Consider the following 17305-nt stretch of genomic DNA (forward strand, 5'->3'; position numbering starts at 1 on the left):
CAAACAGATTAAATAAAGAACAAAAAAAAAAGTTCACGAGTGAAAATTCCTTCCAGTTGGCAGAGAGGTCTTTCCCCAGATTTCTCAAATGTTTCAGATTTCGAACCGCCATTGCCGATGGGTCCAAACGAGCGGCCTTGCAGACATTATCAAAAGCCTTAAGTTTATTGGAGGCAATCCCGTATTTTGCCATCCATTTTGCAGTGAATTCACATCTAACAGTGGCCACCACCACGTTTGTTGTGCCTCTTTGATCTAATTTAAATAGCAAAAAGGATGATTGTGTTGAGTTGATGTGCATCATCCTCTCCTTCTTATGATTGCAAAGCCATTAGAAGTCGTTGGTTCTTGAGCATGAAACCTATTTTTAATTTTGGTGTGTTTTGATTTTGTTTAGGTGTAAAAGGATTATATAAACTCATTAATTTTTGTACCGTTAGATTAATCTTATGGCTCTGATAAAAGAGGTCTCACAGGTCCATAAAAAAAGAACCTTAGGAGAGCATTCCTGCATATACATATACATATATACATATATATACATATAGTATCAGTTCATATTTACAATTGAAATTAATGTTCTGTAACATCCCACATCGCTCAGGGGAGTGATCCTTAAATGTATATTCCCATCCTTACCTAGCATGAGGCCTTTTGGGAGCTCACTGGCTTCGGGTTCCGTAGGAACTCCGAAGTTAAGCTAGAAGGGGGCTAGAGCAACCCCATGATGGGTGACCCACTGGGAAGTTGCTCGTGAGTTCCCAAAAACAAAACCGTGAGGGAATGGTAAGCCCAAAGCGGACAATATCGTGCTACGGTGATGGAGCGGGCCCGGGAAGTGATCCGCCCCGGGCCGGGATGTGACAATTTGGTATCAGAGCCAGGTTCAAATTGTCACATCCCGGCCCGGGGCGGATCACTTCCCGGGCCCGCTCCATCACCGTAGCACGATATTGTCCGCTTTGGGCTTACCATTCCCTCACGGTTTTGTTTTTGGGAACTCACGAGCAACTTCCCAGTGGGTCACCCATCATGGGGTTGCTCTAGCCCCCTTCTCGCTTAACTTCGGAGTTCCTACGGAACCCGAAGCCAGTGAGCTCCCAAAAGGCCTCATGCTAGGTAAGGATGGGAATATACATTTAAAGATCACTCCCCTGGGCGATGTGGGATGTTACATGTTCACTAAGGGATAATGCAACAAAAATAATCCTTGAAACCATCAATAATTGAAACTATTTTACTATTTATTTAATGTCAGTTGGCCATATATAATATATATAATCACGTTAAGGAAATGCATATATGGAAGAAGAGGACACAAAGTGCACACTCAGAGGACACTCATAATATTAGAATATCGCAATTGTTTTAACTTTTATCCATTAATCTCAGCTTTTCGGATGATAGTATCACAGAGGGTTGGTGCATGGCACGATCAAAACTCAAACCCTATTTTTTATTCTTAGAGTTACAGAAGAAACACACTGCAAACCGGGAAAACAAATTAGGGTGTAGAAGGTGGAATAGCACACTAATATAGCTTTTTAGTTTTGGCTACAATTACATGAATGTGGTACTAAGGTTTTTTTTTTCACGTGCATAGACGGTTACAATATCATAGTACTACATTTTGCCATATTATATTTTACGAGTTACAAAAAGTGTTTTCGTAAATTAAGAACTAATCCTAAAACAAATTAGAAGATTAATTGTAAACTTTAATCCTTATGGGTAAGGAACACAAATTTAATCTTTAGATGAGGAAATTTAAGATTATCAAAAAAATTTAAAATGACGAAATTTTATTATCTAGAATTTATGAATTTTTTTGTTTGGTTAACATAAAAGAACAATGGAATTTGAATACGGAAATTATTATTTTTAAACTCTTACTCGTAGAAATTAAGAAATGATACCTATTTACATATATGAAATTTAAACTTGGGAATTGAAGGTCCCAAATTCCAAGTTTTTTTTTTTGACACGGAAATTCAAAATTTCTATGTTTATGAATTCAAACAAAGGATTTGGTGCATGTCAATTTATAAATTCTGACTTTTGTCAAAATCTCAAATTTATTTTCATCATCCAAACATAATGTAAGACATCAAATACCAACGTACCTTAAATTAAACAATAATAAACAATTGTTAACTAATTAATTTTTTTTCATCACTAATCCCTTCCAAGATTTTAATTTTTTAAAAGAAGAGGACGATGATCCTTGTTTACAAAATAATTTATATACCAAGATATCATCGTATCTCCTTTCTGATCTTGATGCCAAACAAGGTAAAGTTACCATGCAAATTTCCAATAGTACTGAACATTGGACTGGCTATATTTTCATTTCTGGCTTGCTTGGTAATTGGACAACGTCTGAAGCACTCAATAATTATATTATTGGACCCAGCTAGATACGCATATACACATATATATAATCTGGTTCATCAATGTTGATATCCTTATAAATAGTGTATACATTTTCATTGTCCTAGCAACTGCAAAATTGAGAGACCCTATAGGCCAGAGCATATAATGGCGAAAATAGCCTTGGGAACCACCGGTGAGGGTGCCCTTCCAGAAGTCTGGAGAGCCCTTGTGGTTGAGTTTATCACTACCTTCCTCTTCGTCTTTGCTGGTGTTGCATCAGCCATGGCTACTGGTAATTTATACACACACACCCAATTAATTATATGCCATTGCTTTATCCTTTATAGTGTTTCAATAACCATTTAGTCTCGTGACTCACAAATATTCCATTTAATGAAAACATCTCTGATTTTAAATCTCATATAAACTACATGAATTGTTCATCAAGATAATTTCAAAGGAAAACGAGGAAATATATAATCTCTCCAACTATTAATCAATCACCCTACACATGAAATACCGAGTACTTGGAAAAACCTCTCATTGATTAATGACCAAAACTCTTACATCGAATATGTAATGTTTAATCACTAATATGTTTGGGTTTGGTAGTTCATCATCACTATCATGGACACAGATCCAAGATCATAATTTCTCTGTCGTTTACTACATGATTACTAGTCATGTATTTTTGGTTATATTATAATTTCTCTGTCGTTTACTACATGATTACTAGTCATGTATTTTTGGTTATATTATGTACATGGTAACCGTCTGAGTTGTGGTGGGGCAGATAAGCTAGCAGCACATGCACTAGTGGGGTTGTTTGCCGTAGCTGTGACACATGCACTAGTTGTGGCCGTGATGATATCCGCCGGCCACATATCTGGCGGTCACCTTAACCCTGCCGTCACTCTTGGCCTCCTGTTTGGCGGTCACATTACCCTCTTCCGATCTATACTCTACTGGATCGATCAATTGTTAGCAGCTGCCGCAGCTTGTTACCTTCTAGAGTACCTCAGTGGATTGGTATGTTTAGAATTTTTCATCACGCTAAGTAGATGTCAATTTGTAGTTATTCAAATCTAAATTCACTATGAATCTCATTTATATCGTCATGTTACATGTCACATAATTTAATTGTTATTTTTTTGGCAGACTACTCCAATTCATTCACTTTCAAGTGGGGTGGGCTATTTAGAAGGTGTGATATGGGAGATTGTCCTCACATTCTCCTTGCTATTCACAGTCTATGCTACAATTGTTGACAAGAGAGGATCTCTTAATGGATTGGGCCCTACATTAACTGGATTTGTTGTCGGGGCCAACATCCTAGCTGGCGGAGCCTTCTCAGGAGCTTCAATGAACCCAGCAAGGTCCTTTGGTCCTGCTTTGGTAAGCTGGAATTGGACTGACCACTGGGTTTATTGGGTTGGTCCTCTCATTGGCGGTGGACTTGCTGGGTTCATTTATGAAAATTTCTTCATTATCGGGCAAACTCATCTCCCAATTCCAACAGTGGAAACTGCTCTGTTAGGTTAATCTGCAGCTCTGCTTGTTATGTAACTATTGTATTTGGTGGGTGGGTAACTCAATAATTCAACCCCAAAGCTATTTTATATATTTACACATTTCCATTTATGCATGCATAAGTGACAAAATTGTAGCATTATTCTCAAGCTAACGTAAAAAATTTCGAGTCTTTACCTCCTTTCTTTTTGGACCAAGCTGAAGCTTCACAAATCTCCTTGTTCATTGTGGCAGTATGGGCATTGGAGTAGCTGAAAAAAAAAGTTAGGAAGTAACAGCGATGAATGGGTTGGTACATCTCATTACACATTGTTGGAATCATTGCTTATGAACTTTTAATTTAGCTACCCAAAATTGTGACAATACTAATTGTAGAAAACATCATTCGTGCTAATTATCTCACTGTGCAAATTAATTGATATAAATGGTAATAGAAACCAATAAAAATAGAAATGGCAACATCTTCGATCATGGTCGAAATTTAGAAAATACTATAATACTGCATGGCGGTGTAACTGTTAATGAAGATTTGTCGGACCAGTGGGCTCTATATACTTGTAGTAGTTTCTCTAAGGCTTAGTTAAAATAACAAAGATCCAATACACAAAATGCATGGAAAATATGTTTTTCATAATCATTCTTGGTAAAAAATAAAAAGGTTGCATGCAGCAACATAAATTATTGATTATTCTGATACTTTATGACCTACCGAAAATAATTACCTTTGAAGCAGCTTCCTCTCAACCCATGAAGGAGACAAGACAGGGTTAGAGAAACTCCTGTCCCTATAGTTCAATCCCACTCCAGACCTTAAAACTCTGGTCCAAACTTGCACTATAACCCAAAAACCCCATTACAATTTTGTCCATCTCTAAACAAGGAGCCAAACACCTGACAGTCCCTCTATGCCCATCCAACACAGCCAAACACTCATAAGCAATTCCCTTCCTCTCTCCTCCAATCCCTAATTGTTGTATCCTCTGACCCACTAAATATCAACTCCTCCACAACCACTAGGCAAAGCACTGCACACGTGTGACCCTGTAAAACCCCACCATGGTTAAATCTACAGGCAACTTTTCCTTCTTCCAAAAATTAATGATTCCATCTGAAGATCCAGAGTAGAGGAAGCAACTAGAGTTAAGTGATGAAGTGCTTAGGGCTATGGCGTTTTTGGGGAATTTCAGTGTCATGGTGACAGTGTGAGAGTTTTTTCCCCAAAACCCTTCTCCAAATTTTTACTGATCCATCCGAGGAGCAAGTGAAGAGACATCCATCATCTTGGTTCACCATAATTGCAGTTCATGTGCCACAAACGAGTCCACGCAGTTCTCGGCTAAAATTCTCCAGGGTACTGTTGTGTCCTGTAAGCCGATGTATATCAAACCTTCTGCATGACAATATATTAAGTAGGAAACACATTCTTTGTGTTTTATGTTTTTGTTGGTTTTTGAAAATAAGGGAAATGAGCCTTTTTTTTCTTGGAAATGGAGGAAACCTTTTTGGATTTAAAATTGTCCGAGGCTGTATTCCATATTCTGATGTTGTGATCTTTGCGTGTGGTGAAAAGCATGTTACTATAAGCCAAAATGCTTCTTATTTCACCTGGAGTCGCCTGGAGGCATCTAACTCCATGTAGTCTGGTTGCCTCCATGCGCGGATTTGGGTACTCTTGGAGCCAGTAAAGCCTACTCCATGCCGCCTTGAAATTGCAATGGAGTAGACTGTAGATGGTGCCTTCGCGGTGGTGGGGGTGAGGCAATGCACAGTGATAGAGAAGTGAAGGGGATGGAGTTTGGAGTGGGGAGAGGGTCCATGGGGACTCTGGACTTGGGGTTGGCATTAGGGTAAGTATTGTGGTGTGGGGGATGGAATACATTGAAGGGGCTGCCAATTATCAGTTGGAGACCTTAGTCACACGACTTGGTGATCATTATTGGAGAGGTCATTGGGGGAGTCTTCTATTGCATCATTTTCTTCTACATCTATGAAGCCAAAGACAGATTTCTTGCCACGGAATCCAGGGAATTAGGGTTTTTCGCAATTAGCAGGCGGGCTCGCTAGACATAAAAATTTAGAAAGGGAGATGTATTATGTACTTTCTAATTTTTCTTTACTGCTAGAGAAATCAATGACTATATATATTCTATACTTTGATTTGGAAAATCTGTAGGTAGGATCCATTACATAGTTGCTAACTTTTCTTTAATGAATTTCCTCTTCCAAGTTCCAACCCCACCGTCCTTATCCCATAAACATTAATTTGGGTAACAGAAAGGGCTTGTATAAGATCAATAAGCCAACATATTGCTGGTGGTTCGTTTTGATTGCTATATCCATATTAGGTGAAGGTGGAACGGTGAAACAATATTGTAGCAAGATACAGTTGGGAGAATTTGATGAGGGGTAGCTCGGATTAATGTGATCAACTTATACCTCTATCAAGAACTAATTATTATTTTTATCTGCTGTCATTGATTCATTAAAGAAACTCTTCAGCAGATTAACGTACGTTTTGTTAAGAGAGGCATAGAGAGAGGCTGATTTCATTATACAAAAGAAGATGATTACCATACAATTACAGAGAGAAACCCGGTTCTATACCATGTTAAAATAGAAAGAGACAACATAGAGAGATTGAGGCATAGAGATAAACTGATGACTTCCATGTGCATAGGAAGATTATTACTGATACAATTACGTACAGAGGAGCGTATGCTTTTTAACCTCAGTACTCCTTAATAACAAGACTAACCACTCTTATCTTTCACTCACAATATGAGAACTTTAACAAACTTGACTACCAGATTCTCTAATCTAATGAAACCTGTCACCTGTCACATATGCACAGGACTAAGTACAAAGTTTATGTCCCCGATTAAGTGTAATTTTCTTTTTCTGATTCAGTCCTCTGTACTGGCGAAGTTCCTTAGACTAGAGAGTATGAATATGCATGGGACTCTGTGAAGCTATATGCCATGCCTAACACTAATATTGACTAATTAAGCATTGACACAAAAGTCCCATGGAAACCATATGGCACCCTCTGTGGCAATGTGATTTTCACAATCGGTTCACTCTGAAACTTCATTGCATCAATTACATGAACCTGCATCAGCAAGATATATAATTGTTTATATATATATATATATGTGATACAGAAAAACAAAGTTACAATTGGGTCAGAACTCACTTGGGTTACATGAGTGTTTTCATTGTGGACAAAAGTGACAATCCAACCATCATCTTCCTCTATGCCTCCTTGTCTAGGCACAAAAACGCTTCCACTGCAAAAGTTGTTCTCCTCAAACTTATGGTATTCCACCTTTATCCACTGCTGATCGCTACACCTTTCCTCCTGATCCTATTATTAATTATCGGTATCACAAATATAAATATGAACAATCACAAAAACGTAAGGGATTCCTATTAAGATAAGGACAAAAGCTAAGTCTCATAAATTGTTAGGGTCATGCCTTTTAAGAGTATGTTCAATGGGAGAAGGGTTTTTCTTTAGGTCAAAGACAATTGGAATTGGGAGAAGCTAATTTGGTTTTAGCTTCCACTTTGCACCTCGCACAGAAATATGGAATTAAGGTAAATAATCTTTTGTCTAATTGGGGAAGCCTTATGGCCTCCCCCACTTAAAGATATAAAGTAAAAATAAATTAGCAACTTCTGCTATAGATGTTTTATATATCTATATTCCACAAAGCCTTCTTACATGCATTAATTTGCAATGCTCATGTCATGAAGGGCAATCCTAATATCCCACTCTCGAACATTTTCTGGATCAATCATTCCTTACTAAGTTGATGCCCATCCCATTTGGCACCTAGAATTCTCTCACCCAAATTGAGCCTTAGATTATTTGACTAAAAAAAAACTGCAAACTAAAACGAAATATGAATTTGTTACCCCAGATGGTGTGGAATGTGATTGATCATCCAAATATAATTTTGCTAGAGCTCCAAATTTACCCAAGCCTAATACAAAGTAATAAACATCAAGTCAATAATATTTAAAATCATCAACAATTGAGAATCAAGTAAAGTTTATAATTTCGTTAATTACCAGAGTTAGAGCTTGCCACAGAATCAATGACTTGAGTATAACCATACTTGTGTTTTAAACCAGTGTATCGTTCGTTGATAAAAGGAAATTCCATGGCAAATTCAGTTCCAGTTAAATTTTTCTCCTCCTCAACTTCCCCAGACACCATGTTCAATCTCCATTCATATAAACGAGCAAAGAAATATCCGGTTCCAGCATCATCATCTGCTGCAGAATCATCATGATGTGCAAAATTGAACCCCTTGGAGAACCACTCAAACTTGTTACCAAAATTACCAACTCGTTCATCAGGACCTGGTATGAGAGATGTGAGAGCCCTACATCCCCTCACCACAACTACCTGTCCAATTATTTATTTATCAATAAATATAAACTATATATAACACGGTAAATATTAATAAATTTTAATCTTGATCATCCTATAATTAAGTTCACTATAGTTTTAATTAGTAAATTACCTCATTGTCCTCCTCAAAGCAATTGAGAATGTGAAATGTGCAATTGGTTTGTACCTCAAACCATTTGACTGACTCTGCATTACCATAACGTGGCATCACTCCAATCCTCGCATAACCTTCCTTTTCATACTTCATTAATCTATATGCACATAAATGTATACATATATAACATGAGCACATTAAAAATATCACAAGAACAGCTATATTACTTCTTTTTAAATTCAACAACTCTGACAAGATTTGAATTCAGAACATATACATATAATACTTGAATGCCACTAAATCAGACATGTATTTTTACTTACGGGCCACCCATGACAAGTCTCTTTATATCCATGGTAAGGGGGTGATCAATGATTACATTGTACCTGGTGCCAAGAGAACAACAAACAAAAAGGGTTATAGATTTACAATTTAATCAGTATTTAAAATAGAAAGTAATTAATAATTTGCAGGATTGATATTTGGCTCTTATTTTTCTGGTGGTGGGGGAACGTTGATTTATAGTTTTATAGCACTTACTTCTGCGTGACTCCTATATCATGGCTGAGGACGCTTCTTTTGAATTTGAGATCAGCCTTGTGCAATTTCTTTCCATCAGCTGAAATAGCAGTAAAACCAATTAATTACATGTTTAAACTCCAACATATATAAATAACACAATGTAGTTACAAATCAAACGAATTAATTAACTACCAGAAATAACCCCCAGAACATAGTAAGGTTTCTTTGCAGCTGTCCCCATCATGACCAGCTCTCCGGAACCTGGAGCTTTCTGCATTGCATATTAAAATCAAGATTAATAATTAACTATTTTAGGCAAATTAAATACTATATACATATATATATATATATATATGAATGTATGTATATGTATATGTGTATGGGCAAATACATAGGAGAAACGAAAAAACCTTTGGATGGCTAGTGAAAGGTCGATCCCAAGCACCATCGACATCCCAATCAGAAAGAGTTTCTAAGGTTGAGATGTCCACCTCTTGAGGCAGGTGATCCTCTGTAATCGAGTAAACCCTTCCTGAATGCTCAAAAACATTGGTGTTGCTAAAGTATTTATTGACTGTGCCAAATCTCAACTGCGAGATTTTACAGAAGAAAAACAAACTTAATTATATAGTCTGCATATAAGGATGCATATATTATAGTTCTAAATCAAGAGTAATGTTTTCTTGCGAGACTTATTGTCTAACAAACGTCACAGTATGACAGAAAACAACTTTATGAGACAATCTCATAAGAAAACATTTTTTTATTTTAATAGCAGATATAGGGTTATATGTGTATGACTTTCCACCAAACAAATAGCAATTATCGATATAACTACCGCATTCAGAAGCTGCGCTGCTAAAACTGCTGAAGCATCTCCTTCTAGGACTGGTAAGAAACATGGTTTGTTATGCATTTGTTTCTCATGCTTAAATGTTTCTGTCTCAACATATCTGTTCTTGTACGAGACAATCCAACTTCCATTTGGATCTTTTTTAAAGTATACTGCATGAAGCATTCCTTCTCCGTCTACCCAAGTCTGGTTTGATTGCCCAAAAATTGAAACTGCGGATTTCAGACCTCCAAATAAAGGATTGTTTCCTGGAAATATATAACATATATGTTAAATAAGGACTAGACCCCAAAAGTGTAAGCTGACAAAAATATGTACTTTGAGTTAATAGTGATCTCATTTGGTCTAGTGGCATGTAATTATTTCAACTTAATCGGAGGATCATATATATTCTATGAATTTCAATATCAAGCTAATTTCGGATGATGAGAACTCTGATACCATGTTACACTAAACTTCAAAAACTTGAGCTAATATGGAATTAGTCAAGAACGAACAATACAAACATTAAGTCACAAGGCCATTATTATTTAACACTAATTGTCACATATAAGAAAATTAGTTTCTGGCAATAAAGAAACGACAATAAGAAAGTGTTTGGAGGTTACATACCCAACAGCGGAGCCAAGTACAAGGCTCCGGTGGGCTATAGCGGAGAGTTTTAGTTCTTTAAGCTTAAAAGTACTAGTCATTTGGGTTATTTTATTATTTTTAATTGTCTTAGCCCACTTAGCAAAAGGCTCTGGTGGGCTATAGCGGAGAGTTTTAGTTCTTTAAGCTTAAAAGTACTAGTTATTTGGGTTATTTTATTATTTTTAATTGTCTTAGCCCACTTAGCAAATGAAAAGTTTGTATTTTAGAGCTGTTTTTAGGAAAATAAAAGTTAATTAATGTTAAATAAACTCATCACATTAACCAATACTAATTTAATAGCAACAAATTAAAACTTCTACACCACACATATGGTTCCCTTAATTATATTATTCATTTGAAAGTTTGAAGGCTAGAAGTCTAGAAAACAGACTATAAATTTCTTACTTCAAATTACTACTTTTAAGTTTATTATTATATAGCTTTATGTAGCCAACAAAAAAATTGAGCATTTAATTTCATAATAATAATTTTAGCTTATAGCCTGCCCATTGAATAATTTCTGACTATACCATTGACATACCATTTCTTATGAACACACCCTCGGAAAAGTCAGCGGGAATTTCTCCTTCAGTGCAGATGACCTCAACAAGGTCTCCAATCTCTTCAACTGGAGCAAAGTTTTCCTGTAAGAACGGGATATAGAATTATATCAAATGCATCGACCATGGTAGTGAAGTGCTAATGTAATGCTGGAAAATAAATTTCTACATCAAATGTAAATTATGGGAATACGACCATGCAGTCTCATAAGCTGTAAATTGATTAATTAGCTAGCAAAAAAATATAGCTAATAATTAAGCTTGAAAAAAAAATGAAAATATAACTCTTGATCGAACTCAGTTGGAAATAAATTGGCATAGGGAGAAACAACTTCTTATAAGCACCGGTAAAATCTCTTAATTTCCCGTTGTGAGATTTGCATTCTCAAAATACCTTACAAGGCTAAATACTTTTGGGTGACCAAGAGTGAAATTAGTACCCAGATGGAAGTGTGAAAACAACCAACCTGAGATGGAAGCAATGGTTGGTCCACGAATTGGAACATGGAGTTCATGAGTGCATCTAACAACTTCCCAGAAGCGTTTTTCATGTTTTTGGACACATCCACCTTTATCAATGGAAATTTCTCCAGCTCTTTGAGTAGAGGCTAGAAAAACAGAAAGTAATATGAACAAAATCTCAAATGAAGTTCAGAAAATAATTGTCAATTTAAGCATAACCCTAATAAATGAGAGTGAGAGAGAGAGAGAGAGAGAGAGAGAGAGAGAGAGAGAGAGAGAGATACCTTAACAGTCAAGGAAAGAGAGGTTTTCAGGTGATTAAAGCTGTGAGATATGAAATGGGTTTGAAAAGACCCATTAATTGCATGTAAGTTAGCATAAGCAGAGCTTGCCATGGATCTCCGTCCCTAGCTAACACCACTGTTTAGGGTCAGAAATAGTATCTTGCTTGCACCAACTTCGGGGCTATTTATAATAGGGAGTCCTAACATTTAATACAATGAGGAATCTTTAGGCTAACTTGAAATACAACATAGGACAACACATGTTATAATATACTAGAAGATATATTTTAAATATTTTTATTTATACGTTATGATACATAGGATACTGCTTTATATTTTGGTACGCTGAAAAACTCCAATATATGATGACATCAAAATTGAATATAATTTTTTGTGTTGGAACGGTCATGGGCACGGCATCAGGATTCTTAACATATCATCTGGATATTAGTCCTAGTCTTGAAAGGTAGGCCTATATGAGGTGCAGTGCGCCATTCTTATATAATTCACGATAAAAACAAGGGTGGCAAAAATAATGCCCGTTCTCTCAAAACACAACACTTATCCAACTGTTTCAAAAATTAAAATTAAAATCTCTTAAAAACCAACGTATTGAAAACTTTGGTTGGTTATGTTCATTACTTTTTAATATATTTAATAAAAAAATAATATTAAAATAAATAAGTAAAAAACTAATTGACATACACGATGCTCTTGGTTGAAGGTAAGGTGGAACAGCGATGGAGGCAACTGTCAAGCTGAAGTTGGCATGGGCGGCATGGAGAAGGGTTTGGCACCGGCGACGTGGAGGTGTTGTTGCAAAGGCTACTCTTTGACGGCGATTGAGGATCTCGACGGAAAAGCTACGATTTTCATGGCTGGGTTTGGAAAGAATATGGCGATGGAGTGGGGGTCTTGCCAGGAGGAAAGGAAGAAAGCAGAGAGGGCGGGTTATGTTTCTGGTTTACCACGAACCTGTGTTGGGAGGGGTCAAATGCTCCCCTGTAAATATTAGTTCCTTCTCAATACTGTCTGTATGTGGCCCGGTGATAAGCATGGTGGATTTGGATTACGTTTAGTTTGGCTTCTAACATGACCTCCTATAATGAAGCTTTTCCTTTGTTTCTTTCGGGAGAAAAAAATAATGGTGGAGGGTTAGGAATTTTGGATGACAAAGTTTACAAATAATCGGACAAGTAGATGTATTTTTTTGGTTGTTGTTGTTCTTAACAATGCCTACATGTCAAAAAAATGAAGACCGAATCTGCATTGAAAGTACTCTGGCCTTGGGTCTAGCAACCTTAGTAATATTCTTAAAAAAAACTTGCCGTAAGAGGAAGGATATGTCTAAAATAAAAGACAAGTAGCCTCGAAGGAGGACTATTAATTTCTAGCTTATATTTGTGTATCCACATAAGGTTATGTGTTCAAATTTTTTTTTTTTTTTTTTTCAGTATCACTTGTATATAGTTTTTATTTTTTTTTGTTTGTGTTGTTCTTTTGTTCTCATCAATTTGACTGTCTATGTAGTTATTGTGAGTATGAATGTACTTGTCAATTGGATTAGTTGATTTTCGAGTAACTTATTATTTAAGTGATCTCACATTTTAGTGATCTTGCAGCTAATATGGGACTGAAATTCTCATCCCTCCTCTTTCCATCCCATTCCATCATCTTTCTCTCACATTCTCTATTTTGTCTTTCTCTTTTTATAAAAAATTAATATAAAATGTTGACGTGGCTTAACCGTGACCATTCAAATAGGAGATGAGGGAAGAGGAAAGAAAAAAAGAGGGGAGAGAATCCTACTACGTCGACTAGAATAATAGTTTATGCATGTCATAGTTGCATTGTTGATTAAGCATAATCATTCTAAAACTCCAAACAAACCCTACATGACACATCCCATAGTTGCTAACAATACAATTACAAATATCACTTGTGACTTGTTTACTAATATGTAATTAGATTGAAAGGAACTAAATTCATGAGGAGGAATTAAAATGAGATGGAATCAGAATCAGATTCTTGTTGAAATTGTTTAATGTCTGAAATCAGCATAGGAATGACATTAATCTATATAAATTGTTTACTAATCCACTTGAATCGGAATAAAAACTAATGTGACCAACTCTATTTTATATGCTAATTATTTTTAATAAAAGAATAGCATTACTCGTAAACATACCTTTGGTCTCATCTACTTTTTGGTGATTAAAAGAAGGGTAATATTAAGGAGACCATATTTTTAAACTATAATAATTACTATCTCATGTGTTAGTGATGTATACAACTAACATTCAATTAAATAGATTCATTAGTTGACGTGATATGTACACATCATATGGTACATTAAATTATCACTAACATAATTTAAAAATGTAGCATGTCTAACATATTTTTTTTAAAGAAAATTGAGAGAGAATGTAGTCATTAATTTATTCATTTGTCTAAAGAAAGTAACCAGTATCAAATACGACACATTGTTTTTAGACCGATTAAGTCAGCCAATATAATAAAACTTGTTAACAAGACGAAGGCAGAAGCTAAAAACAACCAGTCTTAATAGGCAGCTGACCAATCTTAATCAGTTTCCAAGCATTTATAATAAGAAAAACTAATGAAAATGATTTAAAAACTTTGAATTTTAACGATAAGGACAAAATAAAAGGTAAAGTGAATAGTACCATGATTGACTTTTTAGTGTAAAAATATGGTTTTTCATTAAAATGAACAGTACCGGAGCTTTATGTTAAAATTCTCTTTATAATAATGCATGTATAAAGAAAGAAAATATCCAGCAATTGCTTATTGGACGTTAATCTCTATCTTAGCATTGGATTAATTAATTGTTCACGAAAAAATGAAGATTCGTTTGAGCTTAAAAGCATCTTCCCTTGTCTAATGCTTCTGGATTAGTGGTTGAAGGCTTTGGAATAGGATCTAGAAATAAGCCAACTGGCTAACAACGGTGGGTTTGTTTCATATAAAATTACAAAGAAGATGAAGCTCTTTTGTAATCTTCAGCAAGTCAACACAGGGACATTTTGAAGGAAGGGGATCCTCTTCAGATCCCTTCCTCCTAATCCACCAAGTTGGAGGATCCGGACTGTTAAAATTTGATCCAACGGCTACAAATATGGGCCCACTTTAAAAGTTATAATAACTTTAGTCGTTTGATCAAATTTCAACAGCCCGGATTCCCGGACTTGGTGGATTAGGAGGAATAGATCCGGAGAAGATCCCTTTCCCATTTTGAAAAGGAGTAGTGACACACTTTCTACCATCTCTCTAATAAAGGCAGGGCCCACCAGCACATGTGAGTTTCATCTCTATTAGAAATATGATATAAATAAGAGAAGTGTTAATGACACTCCAAAAATCTCATTCTACACTCCTCACAAGTATATTTTTTTTTCTAAATATAGAAAGTTTGGAGTGTATAATGAAAATTTTGGAATGCCAATAACAATTCTCATAAATAATAGTACAAAGAGTAATGTCAAGAAGACCTATTTTTAAACTAAATGATGTGGTGGTTGATCAATGGCAGAGCCAGTATTTTGACTTAGAAGGGGCCTCTTACAAAAAAGGGTAAAGTACAAAAAACTACCTCAATTATTGGGGTCACGACAGTTTCATATCTCATCTTTTAAAATTGACAATGTCATACCGCATCTTACAAATTTATGACAATGTCATACCTCCGTCAATTTTTCTGTTAGTTTTTCTGTTAAATGCTGACGTGACAAGAGACGGGGACCACTTTCTATTAAAAAATAATAAAATATTATTAAAAACTAAAAAAAATATTTAATATTTTTAAATATTAAAATAATAAATAAAAGTAAAATTAAAAAAAAAAGGGTAAAGTACAAAAAACTACCTTAACTATTGGGGTCACGACAGTTTCATACCTCATCTTTTAAAATTGACGATGTCATACCGCATCTTACGAATTTGTGACAATGTTATACCTCCGTCAATTTTTCTGTTAGTTTTTCTGTTAAGTGCTGACGTGGCTTGATTCGGAACATACTTTCTATTAAAAAATTATTAAAAACTAAAAAACAATTATTTAATATTTTTTAAATATTAAAATAATAATAAAAATCAGAGAGACAAAAAAAACCATCAGTTTGTCCCTCCCCTTCCCCTCCCCCTCCCCCTCCCCCCTTCTCTCTCTTCTCCCCATCTTCATTTTCTTCCCCCCACTTGCAAACCAAAAAAAATAAAAAAAATAAAAAATTTTGAAAACCCAACAACCCCCCCTGCGGAAGAACAAGAAGGGGAAGGAAGAGGAGGAGGAGGAAGAAGAAGAAGAAGAGGAAAAAAAGGAGGAAGGAAAAAAATAAAATTCCCCATGTCGGCGCGGAAGAAGAAGAAGGGAGAAGGAGAAGGAGGAAGAAGAAGAAGAGGAAGAAAAGGAGGAGGAAGAAGAAGAAGGGGAAGAAAAAATAAAAAAAAATTTGAAAACCCATCAACACACCCCCCATTCGGAAGAAGAAGAAGGAGAAGAGGACAAAAAGGAGGAAGGAAAAATTTTTTTTTTTTTTTTTTTTTAAACCATCAACTCCCCTGCGGAAGAAGAAGAAGAAGAAGAAGAAGAGGAAAAAAAGAAGGAAAAAAAAAAATTTGAAAACCCATCAAACCCCAAATCCACCACTTTCATCCATTCTCCACATCCTCTTCCACACCCATCCTCCACCTTCTCTGCGCACCCATCTTCCCGCCGACAGGATCTGGGTTTTTTTTTTTTTTTTTTCCGAGTTGCAGGAGGGAGAAGAGTGTGGGTGTTGGGAAATTGAGTGTGGGTGTGGGGGGAAGACAAATTGGATTTTTTTTTCTTTTTGTTGGGATTTGCAGGTGGGGGAAGAAGATGAAGACGGGGAGAGGAGAGAGGAGGGGGGAGGGGAGGGACGAAATGAAGGTTTTTTTTTCCCTGTTTTAATATTTAAAAAAATATTAAATAATTATTTTTTAGTTTTTAATAAATTTTTAATAGAAAGTAAGTTCCGAATCAAGCCACGTTGGCACTTAACAGAAAATCTAACAGAAAAATTGACAGAGGTATGACATTGTCACAAATTCATAAGATGCGGTATGACATTGTCAATTTTAAAAGATGAGGTATGAAACTGTCGTGACCCCAATAGTTGAGGTAGTTTTTTGTACTTTACCTTTTTTTTTTAATTTTACTTTTATTTATTATTTTAATATTTAAAAAATATTAAATATTTTTTTAGTTTTTAATAATATTTTAATAATTTTTTAATAGAAAGTGGTCCCTGTCTCTTGCCACGTCAGCATTTAATAGAAAAACTAACAGAAAAATTGACGTAGGTATGACATTGTCACAAATTCGTAAGATGCGGTATGACATTGTCAATTTTAAAAGATGAGGTATGAAACTGTCGTGACCCCAATAGTTGAGGTAGTTTTTTGTACTTTATCCTAGAAAAAAAATTAAACGGATAGTATTTGCAAAACTATTAACCAAAACATCATAATATATAAATGAAGTAACCAAAATTCAAAATAACATAGATCGATAATATTACATATTTCTAATAG

At 35.5% G+C, this 17305-nt stretch overlaps 2 protein-coding genes and 1 pseudogene across 3 annotated transcripts; 1 reads left to right on the forward strand and 2 right to left on the reverse strand.

Moving 5' to 3' along the window:
- The first annotated feature begins 2467 nt into the window (after nt 1-2467).
- Nucleotides 2468-4079, forward strand: LOC137726303 (aquaporin TIP4-1). The gene is made up of 3 exons (XM_068465245.2): nt 2468-2665; nt 3167-3402; nt 3532-4079. The coding sequence occupies exons 1-3, from the start codon at nt 2539-2541 to the stop codon at nt 3913-3915; spliced, it is 747 nt and encodes a 248-aa protein (XP_068321346.2). The 5' UTR covers nt 2468-2538; the 3' UTR covers nt 3916-4079.
- Nucleotides 4080-4688: 609 nt separating this feature from the next.
- Nucleotides 4689-5782, reverse strand: LOC137728817 (uncharacterized; annotated as a pseudogene).
- A 758-nt stretch (nt 5783-6540) lies between these two features.
- On the reverse strand, nt 6541-13002 carry LOC137726953 (carotenoid 9,10(9',10')-cleavage dioxygenase 1). Of its 2 annotated transcripts, none has more exons than XM_088685585.1 (14): nt 12437-13002; nt 11732-11931; nt 11453-11593; nt 10967-11069; nt 9778-10040; nt 9350-9529; nt 9132-9210; nt 8958-9036; nt 8741-8803; nt 8436-8574; nt 7978-8317; nt 7822-7889; nt 7097-7267; nt 6541-7012 (listed from the first exon to the last, which is right to left on the reverse strand). In XM_088685585.1, the coding sequence occupies exons 2-14, from the start codon at nt 11840-11842 to the stop codon at nt 6902-6904; spliced, it is 1848 nt and encodes a 615-aa protein (XP_088541711.1). In that variant the 5' UTR covers nt 11843-11931; nt 12437-13002; the 3' UTR covers nt 6541-6901. The 2 variants fall into 2 exon arrangements, with proteins under 2 accessions (XP_088541711.1, XP_088541712.1); XM_088685586.1 differs by having other exon boundaries at nt 7097-7261; nt 12437-12976.
- Between the last annotated feature and the right edge of the window lie 4303 nt (nt 13003-17305).

Source organism: Pyrus communis, chromosome 15, assembly GCF_041283825.1.
Source record: "Pyrus communis isolate YQ-2024b chromosome 15, ASM4128382v1, whole genome shotgun sequence".
Lineage (NCBI taxonomy): Eukaryota > Viridiplantae > Streptophyta > Magnoliopsida > Rosales > Rosaceae > Pyrus > Pyrus communis.

What these genes read in the sequence shown, in the direction of transcription:
- LOC137726303 (XM_068465245.2), top strand. Translation starts at nt 2,539, where the DNA reads ATGGCGAAAATAGCCTTGGGAACCACCGGTGAGGGTGCCCTTCCAGAA. An exon ending in TGCATCAGCCATGGCTACTG is followed by an intron (nt 2,666 to 3,166) that starts GTAATTTATACA and finishes GTGGTGGGGCAG; the next exon opens with ATAAGCTAGCAGCACATGCA. An exon ending in TAGAGTACCTCAGTGGATTG is followed by an intron (nt 3,403 to 3,531) that starts GTATGTTTAGAA and finishes TTTTTTTGGCAG; the next exon opens with ACTACTCCAATTCATTCACT.
- LOC137726953 (XM_088685585.1), bottom strand. Translation starts at nt 11,842, where the DNA reads ATGGCAAGCTCTGCTTATGCTAACTTACATGCAATTAATGGGTCTTTT. An exon ending in TGTTCTGGGGGTTATTTCTG is followed by an intron (nt 9,037 to 9,131) that starts GTAGTTAATTAA and finishes CTGCTATTTCAG; the next exon opens with CTGATGGAAAGAAATTGCAC. An exon ending in CACATTCCACACCATCTGGG is followed by an intron (nt 7,268 to 7,821) that starts GTAACAAATTCA and finishes AATTAATAATAG; the next exon opens with GATCAGGAGGAAAGGTGTAG.